Source organism: Oreochromis niloticus, linkage group LG5, assembly GCF_001858045.2.
Source record: "Oreochromis niloticus isolate F11D_XX linkage group LG5, O_niloticus_UMD_NMBU, whole genome shotgun sequence".
NCBI lineage: Eukaryota > Metazoa > Chordata > Actinopteri > Cichliformes > Cichlidae > Oreochromis > Oreochromis niloticus.
Genome location: NC_031970.2, coordinates 38,739,475 through 38,756,618, shown reverse-complemented (window position 1 = coordinate 38,756,618; position 17,144 = coordinate 38,739,475). Strand labels below are relative to the sequence as shown.

The 17,144-nt window shown below is 41.2% G+C and overlaps 1 protein-coding gene across 4 annotated transcripts in view; it reads right to left on the bottom strand.

The window, feature by feature from the left end:
* The window catches only part of epha8 (eph receptor A8), a 144,245-nt gene that overhangs the window by 104,767 nt on the left and 22,334 nt on the right, over positions 1 to 17,144 (bottom strand). For all 4 annotated transcript variants that reach the window (XM_005452257.4, XM_005452258.4, XM_005452259.4 and 1 more), the window contains exon 2: positions 6,445 to 6,509. In XM_005452257.4, the coding sequence (XP_005452314.1) occupies positions 6,445 to 6,509 (65 nt within the window). The remainder of the gene's footprint in view (positions 1 to 6,444; positions 6,510 to 17,144) is intronic.

Sequence of the window (17,144 nt, the reverse complement as noted above, 5' to 3'; positions counted from 1 at the left end):
TGTTGATCTCATTTTTACAATCTAGGCACCACTGGAAGCTCATATGCAAGAACACTGAACTCTGAGATTGGCTGCCACTTACTAAAATAAGTTTGGTGGGCTTTCCTTTGAAAATCTCATGTCGCAGCCTTGTGCATTCAGCTGTTTATCAAAGAATGTGATATTATATCTAATGATAGTAATGCAGTCAAAAATTACATGTTAGTATTGATGATTTAATGAAGACAGTTTTGTATCAAAGCAGCCCTTATTCTAGGATTATGATCGTCACGATAAGCATTACGATAAGTCACTGCTCATCCAAACTGTGACATGAGTACAGTATTCCATATTATGATGTATACTAATACTTGAGGCAGGTCTTCACCTACACCACAGGTGTAGCTGATCAGAAATAAAATCACTGCTTTCTGGCAAGAACAAGACAAGAAGAAATTTAAGCAGGGAACAAAGTTTTCTGAAGAACGTGTCTTCTTATTTCACCGTTGCAGCAGTACCCCCACTGTGTGTCCTGACTGCATGAGATGCTCCTGCATTAATATATCATAGAAACACCTATAAAGTCGTGGCATGCTTTCACATTATTGCCTACAAAAACTCAGGTGTCCATGTCTACTCATTTTGTCTAACAAGAATGACATCAAAGTGCACTGTGAGCCAGCAATCGCTTGTGGCACAGCCCACCGTTTGCAAGAAGAACAACAGTGAGCACCGACCGGTGTCAGGAATCACCTAACATTTTCGGTGCTTCTCCTGCCATAGCGTTAGCGTTAGCCTAACCCTAACATACAATACATATACCATGTGATTCCTGTGCTGAGGTACAATTGATCAAATCGCACAACCACTTGCACTCATGCTCACAGTTAACCCTAGCCCACCTATTGTAAACAGCTGTGCATCAGGACCTCTAAATTCTTTATTATTTATTGAGCCATACTGTATAGTTATTCGGGTGCAGTCCTGGCGAGGAGACTCAAACCATTAAACGTAGATACTTTTCTGGTTTTCACTCACCATGGCTGAAAAAACTGAAAGCAGAAGCTGACCCGCAGCAGCAGTAAGCACTGCCGCTGCTTCAATAGCTTTGCTGAGGAATCATTTTGAATGCATCATTATCAAGCTCAAAACATACACACTCTACTGTAGCACTTACTGCTCTGAGTATATCAAACCTCCCACACGGAAGACAGCAGCTCCTTACTTACATTAAACAAGCCTAGCATTTTCTGTGCCCAGAAACACACAACTGACAAAATACAGTTGGAGCCATCAGTGGTGAAAATACAAGCAACCTTAATTCTATGTATGCACAGTAATGTATAGTTGAGAGATTTGTATGGCAATATGTGCATTGAATATTTAATGTCAGCATGTCAGAGATACCAAGCGCTGGATACGCTCTTGATCTCAGGTAACTTGTCAGCAGCATGATGTGTATTTATCCAGCTACAAACATTAGTTTTGTCTTACAAAAATGAGCCATCAGAAAAATGCAGTGCTTCTCTCATTGTCAACAAATGAAGAGGAAATGTAAAAAATTTTAAAAATTAAATATAGCGCAGCTCTTTTTATAACACTGCACATGATGCACACTCTACTCTTGAGAGGATACAGAACATGAAGAAAGAGGTGTCATTTTTTTTGTTGGCGTGGCAGGAAGCACAGAGGTAGTTTTGATAACTCTGTGACCTTGACTTTGTTTAGTAGTAATTACAACAACAGCAACACAAAATCACTGAGTCCTCTTTGCAGTCTAAGCAATATATACAATTTAACTGAGTACTTTAAAAACACATCAGGTAGGATGTGTTTTTAAAGTGTAGGAAAACAATAAACTTGTGCTGGATATCTGTATCGATATGGGCCGGGTAACGCATTAGGAATGGATGCCAAATTGTTTGATGGAAATATCAACCTACAGACATCGGGACGGGCGGCAGGACCCACCAGGACCATCTGCACCAGGGTCTGAGGATTTCATCCTGATGGCAGTCCGAGTGCCATTGCCTGTAAAGGTCTGTGCGTCCTTCTGTGGATATGCCTCCCCTGCCTCCCTCACTGAGCCACCACCAAACCGGTTATGATGAACAATGTTCCAGTCAGCGTAATGTTCTCCACAGCTTCTTCACACTCTTTCAAGCCTGTCAGATATGATGAACTTGCCCTCATCTTTGAAATTGATGAGGGCACCTCCTGCTGGAGGTGATTTTGTAGCTCTGGCAGTGCTAATCCTGTTCCTCCTTGCACAAAGGAGGAACAGGATTCCTCCTTGCACAAAGGAATAGCAACCAGTCCTGGACCTTCTACAGCCCTGTCCAGCTCTCAAAGAGTACCTCCCTATGTACCGGATCCTCCTCTATGCTCTTCCATACCTTCTTGCAGTCACATGTATTCATGTGCCAACCTAGAGAAGTTGCATCCTCCAACCTGTGCATCCTCGATAAGTTTGAGGTATCACCTCTCACCACCAATGGCAACACTGACCCTAGCCAAATGCAAAACAGCTAGAAAAGTTGAAGAGGGAAAAATGTCGGTGTTATGTAAAACCATTCCAGTTTTTAGGGTTGTCTCATTGTTGTTGTTAATGTCATTAACACCAAAGCAGCTGAAACTGTTAAAGAGCACCCTCTGCTACCTAACTGACCCCATCAATATCCCAGAGGTTTGACTGACTTGATCAAGTGTTTCCTTCATTTTTTTTGAGTTGAGTATTACTGTTGTATTATAAGGCTTTTTGTGATTGAAAGCATGATTTTCAGAAACACTAAATTATAATTAAAACATCGGAAGAATTTGTTATCATCATGCAAATGGGTCAGTACAGTCAATGGAGTGAGCAGCTGAAATGGGCTGGAACAATCCAGAACAAAATTCCAACACTGTCAGTTAACAAGTAATTAAATGTGATAGGCAGTTTAATACTTAATGATAGCAAGCAAGTTCATTCTCCGTCAGCTGCAGGCTGGCACGGTTTCCAGCTGATACCATGAAGTTACTCATCAAGCCTGAAAGTGATGTCACCCTACTGCACACTCTACACACACACACACCCTTTCCTTCGTCTCATCCCCGTCAGGTGGGGAAGGGCAGCGAGCATAAACTGAATTACTTTTTCTTCAGTGGCAAAAAAAAAAAAGCTCAGCAAATATCATCAAACACACAAGATGTTTCTACGCGACTTGGCCAACTGCCTCACTAGCCTAAAGGTGCAGTAGCAGTATTTAAGGGGAAAAAAATGTGTGATAACTTCACTCTCAGAGATGGAGAAAGATGTGAGAAACTGCAGACAGTAGAGGAAGGTGAGAGATAACTTTTAAAGGTACAGACTGCTCAGCAAGTGATATTTGATAAACTGGAAATCTAAAGCTTACATGTACTTATGTACTTACTCTTTGTAATTTTTTTTTAAAGTCAGGCACATCTGTTCATGATGAGTTGGAGAAACAACAACAAATACAACAACTATTTCACCCAATTCAAAGGTTATGACAGGACATAAAATTAATAATAAGGATACTGGTTTGCTGTGGTGTCCAGTCATCATAGTTGATTAAATGTAGGAGAGTAACAAGCCGTCACTTTGAACTGTGGATGCTCTTTAGAAAAGCTGCACATTTGCACCTTTAAATTAGCTTGCAAGGTTGGGAAGCTGCTAGGACGGATGTAACATCTGCTTATATATTGTAGACTGGAACCTCAGAGCCAGCAGCCACACAGGTCAGCCGATCCAGCCCGTCCATGAAAAAAAACAAATTAAAGTAGTTCATAATACAAAGTACTGTGTGACCTATTTCTAAATGAGTCTTTTCCCTATGCTACACACCTACCCAATAACTTCGGATTCCCTCATCTTCCAAATCCCATTTTAATCCCTGAATACAGTATATTAAAATAACAGCTAGCCAACAGTACAGCATGTAATGACTATGTTGTGATATTTTAGTGTCTGTGAATCTTTGGGGAGGGTTTGTATTTATGTTTTTGCTTCATTTCCACTGAGAAAACTATTTTTATTAAAAAGATTTGTCTAGATAAGAAAAAAAAGTGTTACCACAATTATTATTATAATAATAATTATTATTGTTGTTATTATTTTGTTTTTCCACTGTTTTTTTGAGAATCTGTCTGCAGGGGAGATACGAACATTACTTTTTATTGCACAAAAGGCAACGAGTGTGATGGTGAAAAGTATATCCAGACTACATGTGCATTATAGTGTTAACAGAACAGACAGCATGTTAATACAAAGCTAGCCATGAACCCAGAGAGATGTTAAAGCTAACAACCAACAGGTAACACAAAGCAGTAGGCGGCAGTCTACATTTCTACCTGTTTAATTTCTAAAGTAGAATCGCCATGGTGATCGCTTTAAAGTCTCTTTATGCTGGTTTTCAGCTTTGCTCTGTGCTGTCGCCATTTTGTAAAATGTGATTTGTGTTACTGTGTGGAACTGTAGGGTAATTATGAGACAATGTGTTTTGTAATGAGAAAGTAATGTAACTAGCAGTGTAACAAATTACTTTCTCTGGCATGTAATCGGTGATTTTACAAAGTAGTTTTCTTTTATTTATGATTCATCACCTTAACTGTTGGGATTTAGAGATTCTTTCATTGCTACCATATAATCTGCCTTATGATAAATGCATTAAGAACATGTTTTACAGCATTATTTTATCAGTAATATTTCTTACAGGGTTCATATTGCATTGAATATGTTTGTTATCACATTCATTCTATTCACAGGTAGAGTTCATTTTATACACATTGCATGTCTGTGCTTGTTTAGAGTTGATGTTCCATCCAAGAGGGTTTTAAGCTTCACTGGTGAGAGTGTCCAGGTGATACATGTTGAGGGAAGATGAGAACATAGTAGGTTAATTGCATGCATGCTTACAATACACATTAAATCTAGCAGCAGGCCTGAGCGAAGGCCCAAGTGTCTTCTGCTTCTTTTTGAGACCTGCGCCAATTCTGTCTACTTAGTGATTGATGACGAGGGTCAATTATTAGCCCTTAGAGACCCTGAAGCTTGAAGTTTATTACCTTAAAAGGCAAGTGTTATAGAAAAAAGAAGTTACATGTCTGTTTATAGTTATTAGAGATGTACAAGATGTACCCTTGTCTGTAAACAATGACTGTACACAATGTATTTTTGACCTGTGTTGACGTACGTGGAGGCGTGATCCTCACTGCTATAAAACCCGCATCCATTGTATTTTTGTCAGAGGAAGACATATGCTGATGTTTCCTCTCCGGTGTTAATAAACTCATCGTTTGATTGCACTTGTCTGGTGCCTCCGTCGTTTGTTGTCTGGTCTGCAGTTGATCGATCTCGATTCATAACCTATAGGACCTTTTAAACACAAGGTTTGCTGTGCATGAATGGATATAAATGGCCTGAGCTTCTGTTTAAAATAAAGAATCCTCAAAAGGTTCAAATGAATTCACACCATCTGTGATTTCATAGACAATCATATAATCATAGTGTGTGTAACCTGACTACAGCACCACAAAGCTGAACTCCTACTCTACGTCTACACTGCCAAGTGTTTGTTCTGCGGGAGCAGCGAGGAAAGAAAAACTCTCTCATCAAATTATGAGTGAATATTTCCTGCATATTGAACCAATTAAATGAAACACTACAGGCTGAGTTTATGTAATCTAGATGTTAGAACATGGACCTGTCAGGATGGAGGAGACTCACTTCTCACGCTGGTATCACGCCGGAGGAGTGATTTTGCTCAAAGCTCTAATCCAATTCTTCCAGCTCTTTTCTCAGGACTTGAAAGACAATCCATCTGTTCCTCCTGGCCGCCATTCAATCACACCGCCTTCTGTTGTGTGGGCCGGAGGTGAGTTAAATGTTTCTAGCACTTTGCTGACAGCCGAGGGAGTCAGGGACACGGTGGCATCTCTCTGCTATAAAGATCGCGGCTGGAGTCCTAATTCATCACCCCAGGCATCATCATGTGGCATTACAATATGCTAATGCCGCGACGCCGTGCCCTCGCTGTCACCTCGTTCTCTCTTTCATCTTTTTCTCTCCTCCCTGTCTCCCTGGGGGCTGAGCCGCCCCCACCCCAAATCCCACTCTGCAATACGCACCTTGCTGCCAGTATGTGCAGGGGGCTTAAGAGTGATGTCAAAGCCAATGTTGGAATTAGGTGAGTGCTGTGTGTAGTTGTCTGACTGCAAATGACGAACATGTAATTAGCCTTTCGTGTCAGAGTTACAACTGGATCGCGTTTAATAAGAACAGGCTTCCCCACCACCTGGAAAATCACCTCACGTGCTTTGAAATGGGAAAAAAATAGAAATAACTTGCCAACAGGTATTTTTTGGGTTTAAATTTGTGGACTTGGGACTAAGCAGAGACCTAGCACAATGGCAACTGCTCTGCAAACATGCCGGTATCAGATGTTTTTGTTAAGTCATTCTTACCCCATGTGATGGATATGTTAGCCAGCCCCAGTCTCCTGTGATTGTAGTCGTGTCCAGTAGATTCACTGCAAAAGAGAGAGAAGAGAACAACACACCAGAGGAGGTAAGTGGTGAACTTTAAATGATTGTTTTTCGTCATCCTGCCCCATCCATCCTGTCCTTCATAACCATCCTCTGTGTGCACTGGCACCCGACAGAGCACCCCACATACACACATACACCTGTCTGACAGGTGTGACTGATGAGCCGGGACGGTCGTCACGGCAACTCTAAGCCAGGTGTCACATTCGTGATGTCACCTTGACCTGTTTCACCCATCACGGCACCTCAGAACCTCAGTGGTATGAGCTCAGAATAGAACAGGACACGAAACACTGCTTTTCAGAGTGGAATAGAAACACTGCATTAATTTGTTTGTTTATATGGGTGAAAACCACCAATCTGAGTGCTCCATTTTCATATGCGTTTCAAGTCAGGAAAGAAGTGGCATGTAAAAGGAAAGTACCAAACACCAGCATGTAACACACGGGACGAACATACAGAAGGTTAACAAGGGTGCAAAACAATTTGGCAAGACATTACAGCAAAGTGTCACTCCAAGCAGACGCTGACCAATCAGATACTGCTTGTCTGTCTCTATTTTTCATGGTACTTTTGTTTATTGCTTGTTGGCTGGAAGTTTCAAGGGCAGCACAGTGGTGCAGTGTGAACATGCCTCACAGCAAGGCTGTGGTTTCAAACCTTTCTGGGGCCTTTCTGTGCGCCTGTGTGGGTTTCCTCCCACAGTCCAGACATGTACATGCTAGGTTGACTGGTGCTTCAGTATTGGCCGTAGGTAAGGATGTAAGCTGCGTGAATTTGGCTTACAGTGCAAACCACTTTGTTGGGTCAGTAAAAGTAGAAATACCAGTCCAGTACTGCAGTATTATTTGGGCATTTAAGTGCAGATTTGTTCTGGTTGAAGCCAAGTAAGTCAGACTGGCTAACACTTAACGTATCTTTAGCTTTGTTACAGCAAAAAAACAGAAATGAAAAGGTTTTGTTTTTTTTCTTTTACCTGGTAATTAAGCATTTGCTGCATGTGTTTTTTTTCTGTTTTTCTGTTGCTTGTTTGTTTAATTGTTTTTGTTTTTTAAATGAGCCCAACCTGAAATAGCTAACACATAGCTTAACTCTTTTTTACCATCAGCCTGGAGTCAGACTCATTTTACAAGTGTTGTTCAAATGACTGTAACTCCATTATGCTCACATGGTTTTGGAAAGTTGAGAAGACGAGCTGTACGGGATATTCGTTGTGTCACTGTAACACAAAGCATTCACAAAGTACTGCTGTCTGAACACGGGCAGCATAATCAGCTCCACCTTGCTTTTAGCAAGTGTGCGTCACGTTCCCATAACTCCTCGACCATTTTGGGCTGGAGAGAAAATTCAAATAGAAAGCCAGAGCTACAAAAAAAACAGGTTTTAGAGAAAGTCATGTCACAGAAATAGCAGCAATTTTATAAATATTTTATAATATTTTTTATAATATTTTATAATTTTATTAATATTTCATAAATATTTAATATAAACATAATTTAATAACTATAATTATATAATAATTCAATTTGGTAGCACTATATAATACAGCCCAGGACCAACCCAGTGAGCTTGTTTGGTCATCAAGCTTTTAAAAAGTGCATAAAAACTTATGACATTTCAGAATCTGAAAATAAAAACCTCCATTTACTGTGAATGACCTGTAGCAGCCTATCTTCATGGAGACCCACGCGCTTTAGTCATGTTCACTTCAAATGGAAGTTAAAGTAATTTCAGCTCACACAGACTTGTCCTTCTTCCTATAATTTCTGTCTGTTTTGTGTCTTTATCCGACACAGCTGCATCTAAAATTCACTCCACATTCGATCAAAACACATCTGAGTGACAGGACTTTACAAGATGGGATGGACAGATGAGGAAAAAATGCATCTTGGTGAACTATTAATTCTACACAGTAGCAGTGTCCATACAGTCTGCTCAAGCAGGTATGTGTGTGTATGTGCGTGTATCTCACCCCTCCAGCACTTCCAGCTAATATGATCTCTGCCCCAAGGCTGCTTGTCAAGCAGCCAAGTGCTGTTCCCCATATTAGAATGAGTTTAACAAAACACTTCACACTTCTTAGCTTTCGGTCTCTCATCTTCACCTCTCTGCTTGACACTTGCTCTCTTCCTGTCTCTCTTGCTACCGTATGCAACCGTTTTGCCTCAAAGCAGCAAGCGAACTGCCAAGGCCTGGCCTCCTCCCCCTCAACTGGCTGAGTTCATGCTTTTTACTCATTCGGATAATTTTTCAGAAAACAACCGTGAGGTGATCTCTGTGGTTTCCCTGGAAAATGCTGCAAAGTGAAAGTTCAGAAATGATGACACTGACTGTTCAGAAGTTGCGCTTTTGTGCATTTGCATGTTTTGTAGATGGCAGTCTGCCGGAGAAAAGGAAATGATGACATTTACATATCTTCCTCTGCGATAGTTCATGAGTAACTATGTCTGAAAACTAGAAAAGCACCACAGAGAGACATTTCATGCACAGGAAGAGATGCACAGACATTGATTGACGATAAGTGACAGGAAAAAAGCTGATGCGCGTAATGAGCACTTAAAGCGTCTGCACAGCTACGGTACACTTACACAGGTGTTTTCTCTTCTGCCTGATTAGATGTCCTCTCAGAACTGTGCGAGCACTTTGTGCTTGACTGACGTCTGACTTTCTTCATAACTTTAACAACAAACACTGCTACATATCTTTTCATAATACTGCAATAAATATGCAGTATATATAATATACAGTAAAAAAAAGAATTTTCTTTCAAATGCAGCAGACACAAAAGAACAAATCCAAGATTAGCTCTGTTTAGTCCAGTATCAGCTCTAACACTAACGTCTACACTGTCTGAGTAAAACTGTATCTGACGCATCCTGCTGCGTTTTTTGTGTTTATCGGAGTTTGTTCACTGAAACAGTTGCTTGTCGCTGCTGGAAACACGGCTGATGAGAGAGCAGAGACTGGTTCACATAGTAAATGTGGCATGGAACAAAAATAAGGGTGAAAACAAAGAGTGAAGTATCTATTGTGTCTGCAGAAGTGCCTGTAATCATTAAAGTGCCTGTGTTAGCCTTTACTTAAGCACAGATAGTAATATCCCTTTTTGTTTCACCCACCGGTTAGTTTGATTTAGCCACAAAGAATATTTGGTTAGGTTAACAAAAAACCACACACTTTTACAGCGTTGCACATCTGAGAAGGCTCCATCTTCTAGCATGAAAGAAAATCTTTTCCCTCCACATCTAAAGGTGTCACCACATTTATTACAATAAGAGCTTATGTGGTCTTTTTTTTCAGTAGAGTCCTATCAGAGGTTGCCCAGTGACTACACTGATTTTTTCTGGTTTGAGTTAGACAGCAACTGATTTTTAAATATTTACGGCAGTTAGTCACAGTATTATCACAGATTGCATGTAACTCCTGACTTGACTCCACTCAATCGCCAGAGGTGGGAAGTAACAAAGTGCAAATACTTCGTTACCGTACTAGAATTTTCAGGTTTCTGTACTTTACCCTACATTTTTAAACAGATATTTGTACTTTCGACTTCCTATATTTTCAGAACAGGCTCGTTACTTTTGCTTTAATGGATTTTGAGGGGAGTTATTATTTCATGTCACTGCAAACCTTCAAACATCAAACCAATTTAAGAGTGAACAGTGACACATGAAAGCCAGTCCTGTTTCAATATTAATCACCAAGTAAAAAGAGGTGAAAGAAGCAAAATCGTTTACCAAATTCAGGGGTTAAAGTGGGACGGTGTTTTTAATTAACAACTCCAGGTCTCCATAAGTTATGCTTGCGGTACTAAAGCAAGTAGCAAGCCCTACTGAAGAGGAGCGCACTTTTTTTAAGTAGCAGGTCATTTCAGGTGCAGCGTTTCTATCAGCTCAACAAACATCAAATGCACAAACTGTATGAAGTTTGTCTCACAGTGTGTTGCTAAAGGTCCAGCTGCTGTATTTCACTGGGAGAGAAAAGAAAGACAGCTAACTTCACTCAGAGATGGAGAAAGATAAGAAAGACAGGACAGAAGAGGAAGAAGAGAGCTTAGATTTAAAGGTAAGGACTGCTCAGTGGTGTTAAACTGTAAATGTAAAGCTTACATGTAAGTCCTCATGGGTCTGTACATGTGACATTAGGTTTTTTTGATATTGTGAAACATGCTGAGGTTGACTAACTGTGTTTTAAAGGTTGTATGAAAATCCTCTGCAGGTTAGTGCAGGATAAACAAGTTAGTTTGCTGTACCATGAATAATTCGAAGATTCTCGCACCTGCTTGACCCTATTTTAGCCTCTTCTCTACTAATTTTCCCGTTAGAGGCAAAGTCACTCTCTACAGTGTAGGAAACAGAAAATAGAGATATTTTTTTAATTCCTTCTTTTTCTCTGTTTATGTTTTTTTTTTTACTTTTACGTGAGTATAGAACTTGAATCAGTACTTCAACTCTTACTGAAGTATTTTTTAACACTATGTGTACTTCTACTACTCTATAAAAGTACAGAATATCTGTACTTTGCCCCCTCTGTCAATAGGAGACTGTTCTGTTTTAATGCTGTTTTAGTGTCATCTTGATGCACCAAAAACACTCTGAAGATGGCAACTGACTGCAAAGCAATTATTTTATTTTTATTATTAACTGTAATTTGCGCTAATTATGTAATATCGAAATGAATTAAGAGCAATAAGATGCTTTTCAAAGTGTAGTGACTATCGAGTCTCCTAGCATAGTTGTTCCTAAGTGTAGCCTGAAGAAAGTTCTAATTAGGCAGAATCATTGAAAACACCTGTGTGGGTTGACAGCCCTTCAACGCAAATGATGCGTGTGCATACACCCACATACACACACACACACACACACACGAACATGCACAAAATCACTTATTTTGCAGCTCACTTTATTAAAATGATTCTGGGCTGTCTGGCTCTTTGGTGGCTCCAAATAGCAGGAGTCAGCCATTCTTAGAAGTAATGAAGAGATCTAATCTGGGTTAGTCCAACTCTGAACAGTGCTTACTGACTGCTGTTTTGCAGAGGGAGTTGTGTGTTTTGCTCTCAAGTGTCAATTTGTGGTTTGCAGTGGGTCAAGAACACCCACAATTCATAGAGGCAACTAGGATGAGTGCAAAATGAAGTAATGGGGATGGAGCACTCTTCTGTATTGAAGCTCCACTTCATGATTTAGAGTAATAAGACATGAGTATTTTTCCATAAAAATCTTGCCAAGAGGAGGCTCGTCATCTTCTAATTTCTCTGAGCAAAGGCTGTAGCTTTTCTCACGTGTTGCAATTAGCTGGTGTGTCACTCCTTCTAATTTGGGCATTGGGCCGCTGTGGAGGGCAGTGGGTCAGAACACATAGACAGATGGCAGTGCCACCATTCGCTCATCCCTCCATCCATCCCTCCCCCATCTCCCAGCCTTCTCTCTGCCTCTCCCTCGCCAAGGCGCCGACATCCCATTGCATCGTATCGATGATGCGGTAGCCCCTTGCGCTCTACCCAAGGTCACAAATGGATGTCGCCAATTACACTCCCCTGAGTGCTCTCCGCCGGCCCGCCAAAGTGACATAATGAAAGCAGCGTACCGGTGCAAGTGGATTTAATAATTCTTCAGTGCACCGAGGGAATTTTGCTCCACTATACTGTTATTATTAAAGCACAAAAAATAAAGACAAATAAATCCATTCCCTGAATCTGAAAATATGTGAGGCGGCATGTTATCACCGCTGCAGACCGTGTGAAGATTCACAAGCCGTTCCCACTGGTATTAATTTAATTTCCACTCAAATGAGAAATCCCTCTGTCTTTGAAGGTGGTGGGAGTCATTTATCTAATTTGCTCTAGCTGCCTGAATTACGACTCGTATACAAGTGATAGGGTTTAGTGGCCTGTCTGCTGCTTTGCTTTAATGTGACGGCAACTGTGTGAATAAAAGAGAGGACAGGCAGTAATTAGCACTTTGTATACACACCCCCCAACACACACACACTTTGTCTCATCTTGTATGGAGGAAAGCGGAAAAAAGCTCAATCATCTTTTTTTATTTCTCCCTTTCTTCCTTTGCATTCCCACCTCCACCTTCAAGCGCTGTTTTCACAAAGTTCTAAAAGCAGTGCTTTACAAGGCTTTTGAGGGAACAGGCTGACCTCCAGTAAGCTCCAGCAGCAGAGCTCGGTCTCAAAAGCTCTGCAGCAGTGAAGAGGTTAAAAGCCTCTGTTTGGCATTGGAGCCGGGCGGAGGGACCGAGAGTGCATCTCCTTGAGGACCCCCGGGCTTAAAATTGAGTTTGTTCCTGTTTCACAGCATTCTCTTCATAACAGGAACACAAACCATCACCCCCACCTACACCTTCACCAATTTCTCTCTGTGCTGCTCTCCTCCACATCTCTGGGAGCGCCAAATGAAAAAGCTGTCCCCCAACTTGGGAGCTTGTTCCCACTCACTCAGAGACACAACACATATTTCCCAGGGCGGCGCTCAACTTTTTCGCGGTGCCATTACTTTTCCCTCCTCTCTCGCACCCACAACTCCATCGGACCGGTAGGTTAGCGCCGGGGCTCGTGCGTGAGCGCCTGCGGCCTGGCACTTCATGTCACAGGCATGTGTCAAATCAGCCAGGCCTTCCGATGCCTCTGAAAAGGCAGCAGTGGTCATGGCCGGCTGAAAGAGGACGCATGTGTGGCTGGAGTCAACGTGGAAGAAGTATGGGCTGTCACAGAACGGCTTGCCTGCAGCGCTGTCGATGGCTGGGTATGGCCAATAGCAACAATGTCGTCTTTATAAAAAAAAAAAATATATATATATATATATATATACACACACACAAACACAAAAAAGAGGCGAGTATAGGAATAGGAAATGGCAAAACACAGCAGATGCTCAAAACTTCATTTCCACCCCAAAAGACTTGGTCATACATTTCAGAAGGGAGAGTGCAGCCATCACTCTACACAAAGTGTATCAGCACACACACACATATATGCAGAGAAGTAGAAGGCAACATTTGATGGCAATCAAAAATGTGCATAGACCAACGCATAAATGTACATCCTTTCAGGCAAATATGTACGCTCACACATATGTACAGACACACTCATTGATGGCACAGCTCTTGTGTGAGACAGGCACTGTGACAGCTGTGTAATTATCTCATCAACACCTCCCTGCTCTAACAAGCTTCTCCTTCTCTTGTCTCTCTTCGAGCCGCCTGTAACGCTCCTCATAGCTGCTGCGACGACAGACGATAAAAGCCTTCACAGAGATGAGAGGAGCTTCACCAAAACACAGAACGCTCGCGCTCTCTTTTTCTCTTTTATTTCCTCTTAGTCTCTCTCTCTCACATGAACACACACACTGGGACACACAGAGCTATTGTCTGTCCTTTCTAGTTTTGTTTTTAGAATTGCTTCGCAGTCCCAACACCAATTCCCTACTCTCCAATTATAAGAACAAGTCCACATAAATTACTGCCTCTCAAGAAACTCAAACCAATATAAAATAATTTACAAGCATTCTTTTCATCGCCAGCGCTCCCCTCCTCTCCTCTTTACAGATGCAAGTGTATGTTTTGTTTGGTTTTTTTTAAATAAATGCTGATGATGAGTGGTGACAGTCACAGGGAGGTGTGCTGGTTTAAGTCAGGCAGATGAAATGAAGAAATGAAAGGTGGAAATGAATTAAGGGACACTGATTTGATTCCCAAATTGTTCATTTGGTGCTCACAAGCAAAGAGAAAGCACATTATTAGTAGATCGTGTTAATGCACCACACCAGGACACTTGAGTATCCAATGATGGTGGGTGTTTAAAGTAAAGTAAAGTTTTCAGGCATTTTTGAGATTGAAACTGTGAATCCTCGGTCACCAATAAGTTGGACAGCAGTCCAGATCCAGACCCAGATGCCATTCTTTGCTGGTTATTTCAATCTGGCACAGCTGTTCTGAATGGGTTCATGAATAAGGTAGATGTTAATGGATATATTCAACAGCTCTGGTACACAGGAAACACACAGCCCAATCACATGCTTTGTGACTCATTCCACGTGATGCTGCTCAGCCAATCAAATCATTTATTTAGAGTGCATGTGGGAAAACAGAAAACTCCATGAGGAGCTGGGAGAAGCCTGAAGAAGTAACTCAGGGGAGCAGCAAGAAAAGAGGGGTTAAAGCTGAGATGGGTTACATGTGAAGGAAAAAGAAGAAAACTGGAAATGCAGAGAACAAGTTTTCCTTTTTTTTAAATTAAGCATTTATTTTAGGATAGATTTTTCTAAAGGTCTTCTTTTAAACTGTTGAACGCAAACCTTGATTAACTTAGAATGAGAAAGCAGAATTAAATATACTGAAATATCTTGCACTGAATTCTAATGCACGTGGAACTTTATGACATTCTGGAACTGTTATTTTCTTGAACTGGACCTCTTTAATCTTTAACTGACAGCCCTGCTGTATAGTAAAGAAACGTACAATCGTGGCTTATCAGGGACAGCTATGCTGCAGAGTGAAAAAAAGTCCAAAAACTAAAGAAAAAAAATAGGATTTTATTTGGGGTAATAAGGCTGTTACGAGCTGGAAGAAGTGCAAATAGATTTATCGTGACCGTGCATGTGTTTACATTTTATTTTTACCTGTTGAAAGACATTTCATTCAAATACTGGCTTCCGTTTTAGCGATCTACCAATTCCACATTCGAGGATGGAGGAGTGCTGGCAGGCTATACACTAAAAATGTTATGTCTGTAACATTTGTTCCCTGAAGGAGATGAACAAGGTGCAACACAAGGTTGCCTTCCTGTGCAGCTGGGCTCCATGAGCAGTGGTTATCGAAATGAGGGATAACTGTGTTACAGGGCTGCACATAAGTCATCACAGTTCATCTCCCTATCATGTTTTGAGTTTTGAGTATGGCTCATGGTGTAGTTTTGGTTTATGAAGTTATTTATGTTCCATCCATCCATTCGCTTCCGCTTATCCTTTTCAGGCTCGTGGGGGGCGCTGGAGCCTATCCCAGCTGTCATAGGGCAGCGTAGAGGCAGGGTACACCCTGGACAGGTCGCCAGTCTGTCGCAGGGCTAACACACAGGGACAGACAACCATTCGCGCTCACATTCACTCCCACATTCATACCTATGGGCAATTTGGATTAATCAATTAACCTGTTCCAGTTATTCAGTATTTCATCCGCTGTATTCACTGTGTTGTTTGTATCCTCACATCCTGTGTGTGCTATTGTTTGTATAGTCTGTGTCTCAGTGTATGTCCTGTCTTATTGTGATAGTCCCTGTGTGCGTGATGTTCTGTTCTGCTTCCCGTGTTTCGTCAGTCAGATTATGTCCAGCTGTGTTTCCTTTCTGCCTTGATTCCCTCTTGTGTATATAATGTCTGTGTCTCCTTCTGTCCAGTGTTGTGATCTCCTTCTTGCTGTGTTTCCTGTCTGTATAGTAATTCCCTGTATAATTCTGCCTGTTTAGTATCTCCCAGTTAACCTTCCCAGTTTAGTTGTTTATCTATAAACTCACAGTCCTGTCTGTGAGTCTGCATTTTGGGGACGTAACTCTGCCTAGCACACAGATCCACTAACACTACCTTAAAGGCATGAATAGAGGTGTCTTCAGCCAAGACTTCAGCCATACTGTGTGTGTTGTACCGAGTGAATCAACTGAAAGAGAACATATCCTCCAGGACCAACTTGGGTCATCTTGGCACTTTACAACTCAGTTTTGGAGTTTTCCATTAGGTGGTAGTACCTGGTACCAGGTATTCTCTCGGTATCTGCTTGGGTTTCCAAGCGATCTGAGGTGATCCGATGTCAACAGTGGGGTCACTCATGAGAATGTCTCCGTCACAAAAATCAAAACCACCATTTTTGAAACCAGGCAACAAGGGAAATGGCTACACAAAAAAAACACGACCGCGGTTCCCAAGTCTGACACAAAGCCATACACCATATTTGCCTTAACATCCTCCATTGTTGTGGCATTCATGTTGCATACAAATGACATCACAGGACTTTAGGTTACTGTAACGACCCCACACAAATCAGGTGGTACTTGATTGTAATGGAAAACGAACAAAACCAAGTTGAGTGGAGCCGCCTCAAGTGTAGCTGAATAGGTACTAGTGCAAAATAATAGTTGACTTTAGGCCATGAAAACAGATCAGAGGGAAAAATGAGTGTAAAGTGTAATGGTTAGGGTTAGCACATGTTGGTAAACTTCAAAGGGCAGTTCAACTTTCAGTTGTCATGTCAAGACCCAGATTCACAGAATATAACCTTATCAGAATTGGTTTGAATCATGGCCCTCTTTAAAGATTTTCTTCATAACAAAGCAGCTTTTTCTTTGCGTATCACCGTGGTTACTATCCCTAGACTTATCTTAAAGTAAAATGAGTCTGATGAATGTGTGTCAACATTAGATTCTTCATTGTCACTCAACTGAAGTTATCTGGGCTGCTTCACTAAATTTCCCTAAAGAGTCTAGTTTTGTTTGACAAGATTCAAAGAGTGCATCAGAAGAAGAAGAAGAAAAAAAACTTTCTAAACTGAGTTCTGTAAAGTTTGTTCATTTTATAGAGAAGGGAACAAAATCATGTGGCTTCCTGGATGACAAATGAGCTG